The sequence below is a fragment of the Raphanus sativus genome, chromosome 5 (genome assembly GCF_000801105.2).
Source record: "Raphanus sativus cultivar WK10039 chromosome 5, ASM80110v3, whole genome shotgun sequence".
NCBI classification, from domain to species: Eukaryota; Viridiplantae; Streptophyta; class Magnoliopsida; order Brassicales; family Brassicaceae; genus Raphanus; species Raphanus sativus.
In genome coordinates this window covers 20,371,966-20,385,101 of record NC_079515.1, presented here as the reverse complement: position 1 = coordinate 20,385,101, position 13,136 = coordinate 20,371,966, and the positions used below count along the sequence as shown (strand labels likewise).

The 13,136-nt window shown below is 31.7% G+C and overlaps 1 protein-coding gene across 1 annotated transcript; it reads left to right on the top strand.

The window, feature by feature from the left end:
* Positions 1–11,732: 11,732 nt before the first annotated feature.
* LOC108859718 (protein NIM1-INTERACTING 1) lies at positions 11,733–12,567 on the top strand. The gene has a single exon (XM_057010123.1). The coding sequence runs from the start codon at positions 11,780–11,782 to the stop codon at positions 12,227–12,229; it is 450 nt and encodes a 149-aa protein (XP_056866103.1). The 5' UTR covers positions 11,733–11,779; the 3' UTR covers positions 12,230–12,567.
* The last annotated feature ends 569 nt before the right edge of the window (positions 12,568–13,136 follow it).

Sequence of the window (13,136 nt, the reverse complement as noted above, 5' to 3'; positions counted from 1 at the left end):
AGATGGAATGAAACGACGTCGTTTTACCTATTTTTATTATCAAAAAAATGTTGTTCGCGTGGATCAAACATGAGAAATCATGGCCGAATGACGAGGTTTTTTGCCACTAGACTACTGTCACTTTTAAGAATATCCATAACATGTTTTCTTTTATTGAGTATCAAACAAATCTCAAAAATCTAAATTTTTTTAAAAAAATTCTAAAAAATCTTAAAAATTCAAGAAAATTCTGAAAAGTAAAATTAAAATTGAAATTACAAATAAGTTTTTTTTTAAAATCAATACATTAAAAATTTCAAAAAAAAATCTAAAATAATTCAAAAAATGCAACGAATTAAATTTAATGATTAAAAAACTTGAAACATATTTTAAAATAAATTAATGTATGTAATATAAAATAAAATGATATTTATCACACTATAGATTTTAGTATGAATAATGTATTTAAGATAAAATAGACAAATGATAATTAAGATACAATAAACAAATGATATTATCACAAATATTTTTCTAAAATATGATAATAATTAAATGAAAAACATTTGTAGTTTGATAAATATCATTTTTCCATTTTATCTCAAATATATTAATTTACAAAAAATGTATGATTAATGTATTTAAGATAAAAAAACTCAAATGATCTTAGATACATTAATTTTTATAAAAAAAAATTAATGTTTTGATTTTTTTTTAAATATTTATAATTTCAATTTTAATTTTAATTTTCAGATTTTTCTTGAACTTCTAAGATTTTTTGGAATTTAAAAAAAAAGAATTTAGATTTTTCGAGATTTTTTTGATACTCAATAAAATAAAATATGTTATAGATATTCTTAAAAATGACAGTAGTCTAGTGGCAAGTAACCTCGTCATTTGGCCATGAGTTCTCAGGTTTGACCCACACGAACAACATATTTTTGATAATAAAAATAGGTAAAACGACGTCGTTTTACTTAACGATCTTTGTATTTAACGTCGATTAACCACCGTCTTAACTGTTAGTTAACGGTGTCTTAATCTGGTCGGTCAATCAAAGTTTCTTAATAAACTGATAAAAATCAACAAAAGTTCAGATTTTTTTTGGCTATCCTCGAGTCCATATTTCTTTTGGCAATTCTTACTATGTTTAGTGTTTTTTTGACTGAATTCCCAATAAATGACTGACAATATTGTTAATATTTAGTAGCATAGTATTATACATACCCTAATAATTTATGTCTATTTCTAAAGGATTGAGAGTGACTGTGAGTCCGCTAGGTAAATAACGACAGTTCTGTTAATCACATATGAAAGTAATTTTAGTCTTTAAAAATGTTTTTTCTTTAATATATAAATGATTGAACTAGTGAAAATTGAACCCTAGCATTTTATGTAATAGAAACATAAGTCGTCAAACAAACAAACAAATAGATTATGTATATTTCTCTACCTAGTCATGTTTTTCTTTTTGTAAAATGTGATAATCATATGTTTTAATATTATATTTAATAATCGAAATTTATTTAATCTAGCCCAAATATATATTTTAATTAATCTCATATGCTATATATATATATATATATGTATATATATATATCGACGCATATCTTTGCAGTTACAAAATCAGATTAACCTTTTGGTTATATGAATGATCGATCAGAAGTTTAATCATGGAGGAATAATAGAAACGAGTGGAGATATCATAACCTAGTTTTCTTTGTTAACTCAATTCATAAATGATAAAGATTCTTCTTCTCGCTTTTCTGCATTATCTCCTCTACCTATCATTATGTCCATCGCACTCATATCCTCTCCATAGGCCATCGCCATTCCCAATTCTAATAAGACGAGGCGTATCAAAAATGTCTTTTGTCAATGAATCCTCCTAAATTTATTTGTTTTCCCACTTTCTAGGCTACTAGTCTAGACTCTTATCTTTGAATGATTAAAAGTAAGAGTTTGTAGTATTTTTTGTCACTGCAGCAGAGATTGTATTATCACATATTAACATGCCAATCAAAAATGATGTCAAAACTTTTTTTATCATATTTTTTATTTATTTCTTTATGTTGTAACTAGAGCTTAATATGTACGACCGTGCAAATGTTTGTTTTTATTTTTATGTATATATATATATGTATATAATTATTTATATTATTTTCAAATACCTAAATTTTATAGTTCATTTTTATTCAATTAATTATATCAAACTCAAATGTATTTGTTGCTTCTTATTATATGTATGTTTTGTTGGATTTGTGTGTAATCATTTGACAAATTAATATATACAAAATTCAAAGAATTTGAAAATTATTTTATAATTCCTTATATATTATTAAAACTAATAAATGGATCTAATTTCAATCTAAGTTCTGTATTAGTAAGAAAAATAACTATTATTTAGTAATTGTTTTTGAATTTTATGACAATTTTAAAAATATTCACATACACTAATCTCTAAGCATTTAGTATTAGATATTTATAGAAATGATAAAATAAACAATTGAATTTTTAACTAAAAGATTTTTTTTTAATATGTAGATATGAAGGTATATTATTAGAACATAAGTTTTTATGTAATGTAATTGAAACACAATAAAGTTAAAATGAGACTTATATAATATACATCTTCTTATCTATTAAAACAATATACCTCTTATAAATGGATCGATAGAGTATGTCAATATCAAATGGATCGTTACTAATTAGTAATGAAATTATGTTGTCCTCAAATCTTACAAATACTTTAACCTTTTCTTTATTGTCGATTATTTTTTTATGTCTATGACTTATGTATAAATTTGAAATAATCATAAACATTTTTAAATATATGATTTGCATTTTCAATGTTATATATAATGTGATTCTATAATTTTATTATTTAAGCTTTTATTTTCCGTTTTTAATATATAAACTTTTTATACATTATAATTTGTTATAAATTTTTATTACATAATAATATAAATTCAAATTCGGTAAAACAAATTCATAATTTAAAATAATCAAACAGATAACACACATCAAAGTATATATTTTTAATTTCTACAGTTTGCGTAAATTCTTTTTTTTTGTCATTAGCATAAACTTTTTAAAACATATTTTTAAATATATTTTAAACTTATTTGGTTTACTATAGAATATAAATTTGTTTAGAATCATTTATATTTCCTTGTTGTGTTTAAAAATATAATTTAGCATCTATAATTTTATATATACCAGGATTTTATAAATAAATATATTGTTATGTTCAAATAATTTAGACTTATTATTTTAGCAAATTTATACATGGTTTACGTTAAACCCCTTTTAGTGGTGTATCATATTTAAAACGAAAGGATTTTTTTTTTAAATAAAATAAGTTACTTTATAATTTACTATAATTTTTAATATTTAATTCATATCTTACTTTTATTTTAGTATAATATATACTATAATTAGAAATTTATGAAAATATTTATTTTTTAATAAAAAATTTTAATTTTAATTTATTTGAATAAAATTATAAGATTTTAATTTATTTGAATAAAATTATACTACTAATTACGAAATTAGTTAATGCATTATTATATAAAATATTTAAATGTTTTTGTAAGATTTTTTTTATTTTTCAGCTGAAAATTTATAATTAAAAATAAAAGTAAAACAGTTTTATAGGTAAAGTTGTTATATATGTTAATTATATGATATTTGATATCTTAATGACGCCAACATATTAAGTATAAATAAATGAAATATATTTTTTTAGGAAATGTCCATTTTTAAAAACAATACATGAATAGAAGTTGTGACTTCTATTTTAATAAAATATAGATTATTCATTGATCTTAGGCGTTATTTAAAAAACTATTTTTATTTACTACATCAAAATTCCGTATTATTATTATTATTATTATTATTATTATTATGTTACTAATTATTATTTCCGATTCTATCATAATTAACAATAGAATAATTATAAAACCACATATTACATGGTTGCATTTTTTAGTTTCTACTATTGCTCGGACCATAAGACCATCTCCAATAGTTTGCATCATTTTTTCTCTTAAATGATGGAAAATCAAAATGAGCTTATGATTTTCTGTTTTCTCTCAATTCTTAATATATTCATTTCTCAACTTTTTATTATGTTACATAAAGCACATTTTATTTGATAAAACTTAAAATTATGATCACTGTAAAAAAGTTTTAATTTTTAAACTAAAATCTAATTTTATTTAAATAAACTATTATTATTTAATAAAATTACATAATCACATACATGCAATAATAGAATTTTATTTAAACAGTTACTATATCTTTCACACAAATAATAAATCAAAGCATTTTCTATGTCGTGTTAGGTTTTTTCTAAAAAATATTTGTATTAGATAGACTTTAATGTTACCATTGATGATTTATTATAATATTATTAAGTTATTAGTTAATTTTTTTAATCAGTGTGTATATATAGTAGACAAAAGTTTTTAAAATAATATTTTGTGTAAATACTTTATTTATGCATAAAATATAGTTTAAAAAAATGGAAGGATTATTATCCAAATAAAGAAGTCCAACATTAAAATGAGTTTATAGAAATACTGTTCATAAACTCATTTTTCTCTCAAAATAATGTATTATTGGAGAGTGATTTCCTTCATTTTTAACGTTTTCCCTTATTTAGTTGTACCATTGGAGGTGTCTTTAATAATTACTAACCTTAATAAATCCAATGTTAATGGTTATACCTCGAATAGTATATAATATAATACATATCTCGTGATGTTTATTTGTATGAGTATGAAAAAGCGATGACGGTCGATTTGTCGTGGGCGTGACGCATGGCTCCCTGGCATAGAGGATGGAAACACGTAGAGTTCTGTCTGTGGTAATTAGTGAGTTTTGGTAGTTTTTGGGCTGTTCTCGGTTTATGGGCTTACGGGCCTTACTGTAATGGATGCAACATGTAATTTTAGGCTTTGGACCTTTTAATTATCAATTTGTGACTAAAAACGAGTACGAAAGAAAGAGTAATTAATTGATAATAATCGATTCAAACGTTAAAAAAAATAAAGGATTTAAAAAAAAGAGAGTAAAGGTTGCCTTAACAGCCTTATGAATACATTAATTTCTCATGCACGTGTCTGGATTCGAATCAGGAAAATGGGGGGTTGAAAAGACAAATCTAGTGGGAGAGATGAGTTTTGATAGAATATTAGTATTTATTTTTGTCAAATGTTAGAATATTAGTATAACATCAAATGTTTAGAAGAAAAATAAGAGAATATGGCGCAAAGATGAAGCTTTTAAGAAGTTTAATTTAAATATGTCATAGTACTAATAGATTACGTTTTCTCCTTTTCCCATCTAACATGCAGAGATTTATGAGTGAGCCTTTGTGGATCGTCGTGTGCCAAAAATTTATACATATTGATATCTAGTGAAACTTTTCTAAATCCAACGTTATGATAGTCATGAGTTTGCTACAGGCAATGTTTTTGCAAAGGAATGTTGTTTCTTCCAATAGAGAGAAATTGTTTAACAAATCCCAACCTACAACAATCAAATTTGTGAAGTTTTCATACCTTTAGGCTTCCAATAGAGAGAAATTGTTTAACAAATCCCAACCTACAACAATCAAATTTGTGAAGTTTTCATACCTTTAGGCCCATATTAGACTACTGATCCATGTTCTATGATAGCAATCTTAACGAACTCATTGGGCCATGTATTTCTCGAATCTCGCCTTTGATAAATGTGCGATCGAGTCTTTTTATAGTACATACGTCCACCAAACAACTGAACCATTTTAAATTATGTGTTAGTTGTTGTCATTGTTTCTTTCTTCGGACAATTCCGTGTTAGTAAAATCAATTAAAACATTTTTGTGAAAAAACAGAGATATAGAGTTAGGATTAATAACTTGTTTATATGCAAGTGACCGATATTAACTCTGAATCAATACGAGCTAAGAGGAAGATGAAGATCGAGCTCAGTGAAAGAGATGAATGAAAAGTTTGTTATTATTCAATCTGTTTTAAACTTTACATGTACAAACTTTCTATATATATAGTTTGGTTCAGTAATGCTGGTTAAGTAATGGTTAAGCAAAAGGAAACTCCACCCAACTAAACCGATTCTAACCAATATAATACTAATACGCCCCCCTCAAGTCTTTAGCTTCGGAGAATCTGGAAGAAAAAGACTTGACACAGACATCCTCTGAAGAAGTGAATGAAACGGTCCAGGATGCAAGGGCTTCGTAAGTGTATCAGCAAGCTGATTCCCAGTGCTGACATGAAACATCTTGAGACGACCCGCCTTGAGTTGATCACGTACAGTATGACAGTCAATCTCAATATGTTTAGTGCGTTCATGGAAAACCGGGTTGGTAGCGATGTGAATAGCCGACTTGTTGTCGCAGTACAGCTTTGCAGGACCCGTAACATGAACCAGTAAGTCACGTAAAAGCTGTTGTATCCATATCAACTCGCAAGTCGCTAAAGCAAGGCTTCGATACTCTGCTTCTGTGCTGCTACGACTCACGACAGCTTGCTTCTTAGACTTCCAAGATATTAAGGAAGAGCCTAGGTAGACGCAGAAGCCAGTAATCGAACGCCGAGTTTCTTCGCAGGTTGCCCAATCTGCATCGGCAAAAGCATTCAAGCAAAGCTCAGAAGTAGCAGAGTACATCAAACCCTGGCCTGGATTATTCTTCAAGTAACGAAGTACTTTATGAGCTGCTTGAAGGTGAACATCCGTGGGAGCCGAAAGAAACTGACTTAACTGATGTACAGCAAATGTTATGTCAGGTCTTGTTATCGTAAGATACAAGAGGCGACCAATGAGTTCACGATAAGGAGTTGGACTTGGCAGAGGAGTTCCCAGAGTCTTCGTAAGATGAAGAGAAGGATCCATGGGAATGGAGCTTGGTTTACATCCTGACAATCCAGCATCCTCCAAAAGATTAATAGTGTACTTCCGTTGACAAACAGAGATACCCTCAGAAGACCGAGCAATTTCTAGACCAAGAAAGAAGCGAGCTTGACCAAGGTCTTTGATATTAAACTCAGACCGAAGAAGAGATTGTAACGCAGCAACAGCAGAATCATCCCTTTATTGCAGCTAAACTAAGAAGCAACTTGACACTGGTTAGCTTTGCAACGGGAGAAAAAGTATCCATATAATCAATACCCTCCTGCTGTGTGAAACCTTGAGCCACAAGACGTCCTTTATAGCGCTCAACAGTTCCATCAGCTCGGTATTTGATTGTGAATATCCATCGACAACCGACCACATTCTTCCCAACTGGCAAAGAAACAATATCCCATGTTCTGTTTTGTTCCATAGCATCCAGTTCCACATTCGCAGCTTTTCTCCACTTTTCTGAAGCCATGGCCTGTTTAAAGGTTTTCGGTTCTGTTTCTAAGGAATAAGATTGAACGGAGGTTTGAAAAATATGGTTTAACCGATCATAAGAGACCACATCAGATAAAGGGTAAGGTGTTTTGGAGGAAGAAGGAAAGGAAGGTGAACAAGTGGAAGTAAGAGGAACAAGAAAACAATGATTTTGAGAAGAAATAGATCGAGAAATTCGACAAGAAGAAAGAGTAATAGAAGGAACCAAGGAACAATGATACTGAGATAAGTAAGTAGGAGCTCTAGTCATGCGTTTTGGCCTAGAGACATTAGATAAATCAGTTGCAGCATCATGTGTATCAGTACTAACCGTAGGAGCAGTGTCATGAGTGTGTGATTGTGCAGCAGGAGAAACAGATGTATTATCAGATGAAGATGCAACATCAGAACCAAAAGGAGGAAAATGAGAAGCAAGAGAAGGCATTGTTTCAACAAAATGCAACGGTGCAGGCATAGGAAGAATGGTATTAGGAAACATATCAACAGATTTAGACAAAAACTCACTCGTTTTGTAAGGAAAAACTTGTTCTTTGAAAACAACATTTCGTGAAATCAGAATCGAATGAGATTCTAAATCTAACAACTTATAGCCTTTGAAACCAGAAGGATATCCTAAGAAAACACAAGGCAAAGCACGAGGACTGAACTTAGTACGATCTTTAGCATGAGTGGAAGCAAAACACAAACAACCAAAACTCTTTAACAAGGAGTAATCAGGCTTTTTATCAGTAAGCTTTTCTAACGGAGACTTATGATTCAACAGAGGAGAAGGCATACGGTTTATCAAGTAAACAGATGTCATGATGCAGTCACTCCAATAAACCAAAGGAACATTTGACTGAAAAAGCAGAGCCCGAGCAATGTTTAACAAATGCTGATGTTTGCACTCTACAACTGAGTTTTGTTGAGGTGTGTATGCACATGAGAAGTAATGAAACATGCCAAGTTCTTTGATAAGATCTGTAAATGTAAGTTCAGGAGCATTATCAGAACGAATGGCTTTGACTTTCGAATGATATTGAGTGGAAATGTATTGCAAAAACTGTGGAAAAACGATTGAAACATCTCCTTTATTTTTCAAAAGATAAACCCAAGTAACTCTTGTACAATCGTCAACCAAAGTTAAAAAATACCTATATCCCTTAACAGACTCTGTACTAAAAGGACCCCAAATGTCCACATGGACTAAATCAAAAGGTTCCTTAGCAAGATTATTATGAGACACATAGGCAAGACGCCTCTGTTTAGCCAAAGGACAAATAGAACAAGGAGAGTGTTCAGATGCAGAATGCTTGTAAGCCGGTAAAGATGAAGAAATCTTGTTTAAAACACTTGCAGAAGGATGCCCCAAACGTTGATGCCAAACGAAACTATCAGTAGAAACCGAAGCACAGAGTAATTGATCATCAGATGCAACAGGAGAATCAAGAATGTAAAGATTGTTGAAAAGGCTACCCTTCCCAATCATCAAGCCCCGAGAAAGATCCTGAAGAAGACAACCGTTAGGAAAGAAATGAGCAGCACAATACAAAGTTCTTATCAAACTACTCACACTAATCAGATTAAAACGAAAGTCAGGAACAAGCAAAACATCATAAAGAATCAAAGATGATGTGAGTTTAATAGTGCATGTGTGTGTAATGGGGACACGACTACCATCAGGAAGAGTAACTGTAACAGATGACACTGGAACAAAGTTATCAAACATGCCTAATTCAGAACAAACATGACTAGAAGCTCCACTATCTATTATCCAAGCATCATTAGAAATCATAGAAGGAAGAGTGGAAAGGCAATGGTTTTGATAGAAAAGGGTGTCATTTTGAAAGGTCAAATTGATAGAAGGAAATGGGAAAGTACCAGAAGAAGAATGAGGATCCATATGGCCATGGTCAGTAATAGTAGCTCGTGGAAGAGAAGTACACGAGGAAGGAACTGGAGGCTCTGAAACTCGAACATGAGCATTGAACTGAGCAATGAGACTCTGTATCTGCTGAGGAGTAAAGCTCTGGAGGTTCATATTCATCCCACCGCTAGTCAACTGTGGAGCCACAGACGGCAAGAGAGGCAATGAGCGAGATTCCTGATCAGTACAGAGAGTGGTAACAGCATTCGCAGCAACAGGAGCTGAAGTCATAGACTGTGCAGAAGCTGGTTTAGACTGAGACGTAGTCTTAGACTGAGAAGAACCATACGTTCTATATCCAGGAGGATAACCATGAAGCTTAAAGCACTTCTGAACAGTATGTCCAACCTTCCCACAGTGAGTACAAACTGGCTTTTGGTAAGCCCTCCCAGCATTATAAGCTGCTACATATGCTTGATCATTGAGAAGATGCGCAGGAACTGATTGTGGACCTGTAGTAGACGAGTTAGAAGCTTGAAAAGCAACATTGTCAACAGCTGTAACAGGACGAATAGAACGTTGACGTTCATCCTGTGTGACAATGTTAAACGCTTCTTCAATCAACGGCATGGGCTTGAGCATCAAGATATGTCGTCGCGTCTGATCATATGACTCGTTAAGTCCCATAAGGAACTTGGTAACACGACTACGAGCTTGTAACTTCTCCCACAAAGCCGCAACATTACACTCACAGCGTCCACACGTACAAATAGGAAGATCAATATAATTCTTGTGCTCCTCCCATAGTGTAACGAGTTCAGTGTAATAGGTAGAAACGTCCATAGATCCCTGCTCCATCTTACTCAATCGTTGCTCAAGATCAAAGATCCGAGGTGCATCATCTTGTTTAAAACGAGATATCAAGTTGTTCCAGATCCCTTCAGCCGTAGAGATGAACAATAGACTCTGGCCAATCTTTTTAGAAACAGAGTTCATCAACCATGTCGCCACTATATCGTTACACCTGGACCAAGCACCATAATCACGATGATTCACCATAGGTCTAGAAATTGTACCATCGATGAATCCCAACTTGTTACGAACATTCAAAGCCATCCGCACAGAGCGTCTCCAAGAATGAAACTCCGACGCAGTCGTAAGACGATCCGAGACCAGAATCAAGCCAGGATGATCAGTATGATGAAGGTAATAGGGATTATCGTAATAGTCTGCTTGATATCGGGATGGATCTGACGGCGGAACAGGCGGATTGACGGAGGATAACGGATCCAAAGGTGCCATAGCAAGATGTAACTGACAAAGTCAAGAAAAGAAAATGCGATTCGATCGAAAATGAAGAGAAACCGATCGCAAGAGGTCAACAGAGAAGAAGAATCAAAAAATAGTAACAGAAGGTGATCCAATCCAGAAAATCATCGATCGCACGCATCAAGAGAAAAGCGAATCGAGAAACGAGATGAATCGGAACACTCATGGTGATGAATCGAAGCGGAAGAGTAAGTTTGTGAGCTCTGATACCATATTAACTCTGAATCAATACGAGCTAAGAGGAAGATGAAGATCGAGTTCAGTGAAAGAGATGAATGAAAAGTTTGTTATTATTCAATCTGTTTTAAACTTTACATGTACAAACTTTCTATATATATAGTTTGGTTCAGTAATGCTGGTTAAGTAACAGTTAAGCAAAAGGAAACTCAACCCAACTAAACCGACTCTAACCAATATAATACTAATAACCGACAACTTATAATTTGATTCGAAAAATCTTTGTAAAATCTCATCATTTGAATAGATGTTAGTATGACGAGTACTATTGTTATGCATTTTTATTATAAAAATAGTAAAATACTACTTGATGTCAAAAAAAAAAAAAAAAAAAAAAAGTAAAAACTACTCACTTTATCACTATATTCAAAACTAGTTTCCAGGAGAGTTTGATCTAACGGTTCAGAAAAGAGAATAATGTAGAATCGATCCACTGGATCTTTCTTTCTGTCGCGACCCACCATGAGTAAAGTAAACGCATCATCAAGTCAAGGTGTCGATGATGAGTACCAATTATAATGTGTCAAGAATACGTCACTACGATGACGTAGTCTCATAACTGCTTCATGTCGTTTTATCCACAAAGATCATCATCTGACGCAATCGATTGGTATCTCCGATTTCTTTTACCTTTGTACCCTCTGTATCGATTTTTTTTTTCTTCCAAAAACGATTTCAAAGTGTTTGAATTGTTTTTCTTTTGGGGAAATAAAAATACAAATATCAAAGTCTTTCTTTTGACAAAAAATACCAACGTCAATAGTTTATTGCAAACAAATTAATTTTTGGAGTATTTCTTGTTTACAATAGTTGTTAAAAAGAATAAAGCTAGAATAAAAGTTAAGAAAGACTTGAAAGGAGCTGAGGACAGGTTGTTTTTGTCATTTTGCCAAGAAGTTTCGTCACGTCTAATTCTTCCTTTAAACAGACAAATAGGAATATTAACCCATCTCACTCACTCAAGTCTCCAAACTCAATTTTATTTCGTAAATGTATCCCAAACAACTTAATCTACACGATTGCCCCTCTAGTGCCCTTAAGACCATGAAGAACGAGAAGGACCAAAATGTGGAGATCAAGGAGGTCAACATGATCGACAAGAGAGAAAGAGAAAGAGAAGAGGAAGAGGAAGAAGAGAGGAAGATTGATACGTTCTTCAAGCTTATCAAAACGTATCAAGAAGCACGAAAACGAAGACGAGAAGAATTAACTAGGAACTCCGGTGAATCGAGGAAGAAATGGAACGGGGGAGAGAGATCCTGCGTTGTGGTCCCGGCGTTTCTTCCGGAAGATTTCTCTGAGTGTCGTATGGATTTAAAGCCAGTTTTGGTTGTTGCTGATCACAAGGAAGATGATGGCAAGGTGAAAGAAGAGGAGGAGGAAGTAGTAGAGAAGGAGGGACAAGAAGAGAAGGGTTTAGATCTTAATCTTGCTTTGTAGGATATTAATCTATTTTTTTCTGTTCTTTTCTTTTAATTTCTCACTTTCATTTATGATTTGGAACTTGACATAAATATTTCAGTTTAACTCGAAAGTGTGTACGATGGAACTAAGCTGGAACATTGCTCTCATTCTTTTACATTTGCTAAAGTTCAATAAGGAATCGGTGATTGTCTAAACTGATTTTTGGAACTTTACACAGTTTTTTTTTGTAAAAAATCATTAAAAATAGTTTAATACTAGGTAGTAACCCGCGCCTTGCGCGGGATGAGATTATTAGATCAGCAATTTTTCGAAAATATTAGAAAGTATATATATATAGTTTGGAATTTGGGTTTTGTGTGTTTATCTTACTCTCGAACTCATTTTGTTTATCTCTCTCTCTCTCTCTCTCTCTCTCTCTCTCTCTCTCTCTCTCGGTATCCCCTCATCGTAAACCTTTTTTTTTGAGAAATATAAAAATGTAAACATTCTTCTAATTCATCGATTATCTTTTAACTACCACAATTTTGTTTTATATGAGAATGTTTCCTAGTTTAATATGTTATCATGAATTTTTCTTGGGTGAATTACCAACTAATCATAGTTTGCCAATTAATGTACAGTTTTATAAAATATAATAAATAAAATAATACTGTTTTAAGTTTTTAAAATAAATGAAAAATATTAGTAGCTGCCAAAATATGATTTTTTTTAACAATTTTAAAATCGTCACAAAAGAGTAAATCATAAACATTAAACATTATACCCTAAACCCTTGGACAAAACTTAAACCCTTGGGTAAAAATCCAAACACTAAACCCTAAATTCTTAGATATACCCTAAACCCTTGGGTAAATCCTAAACACTAAACTGTAAACTCTTGGGTATACCCTAAACACTAAATCTCTCTCTCTCTCTCTCTCTC

Coding starts and splice junctions, on each gene's coding strand:
- LOC108859718 (XM_057010123.1), top strand. CDS start 11,780: ATGTATCCCAAACAACTTAATCTACACGATTGCCCCTCTAGTGCCCTT.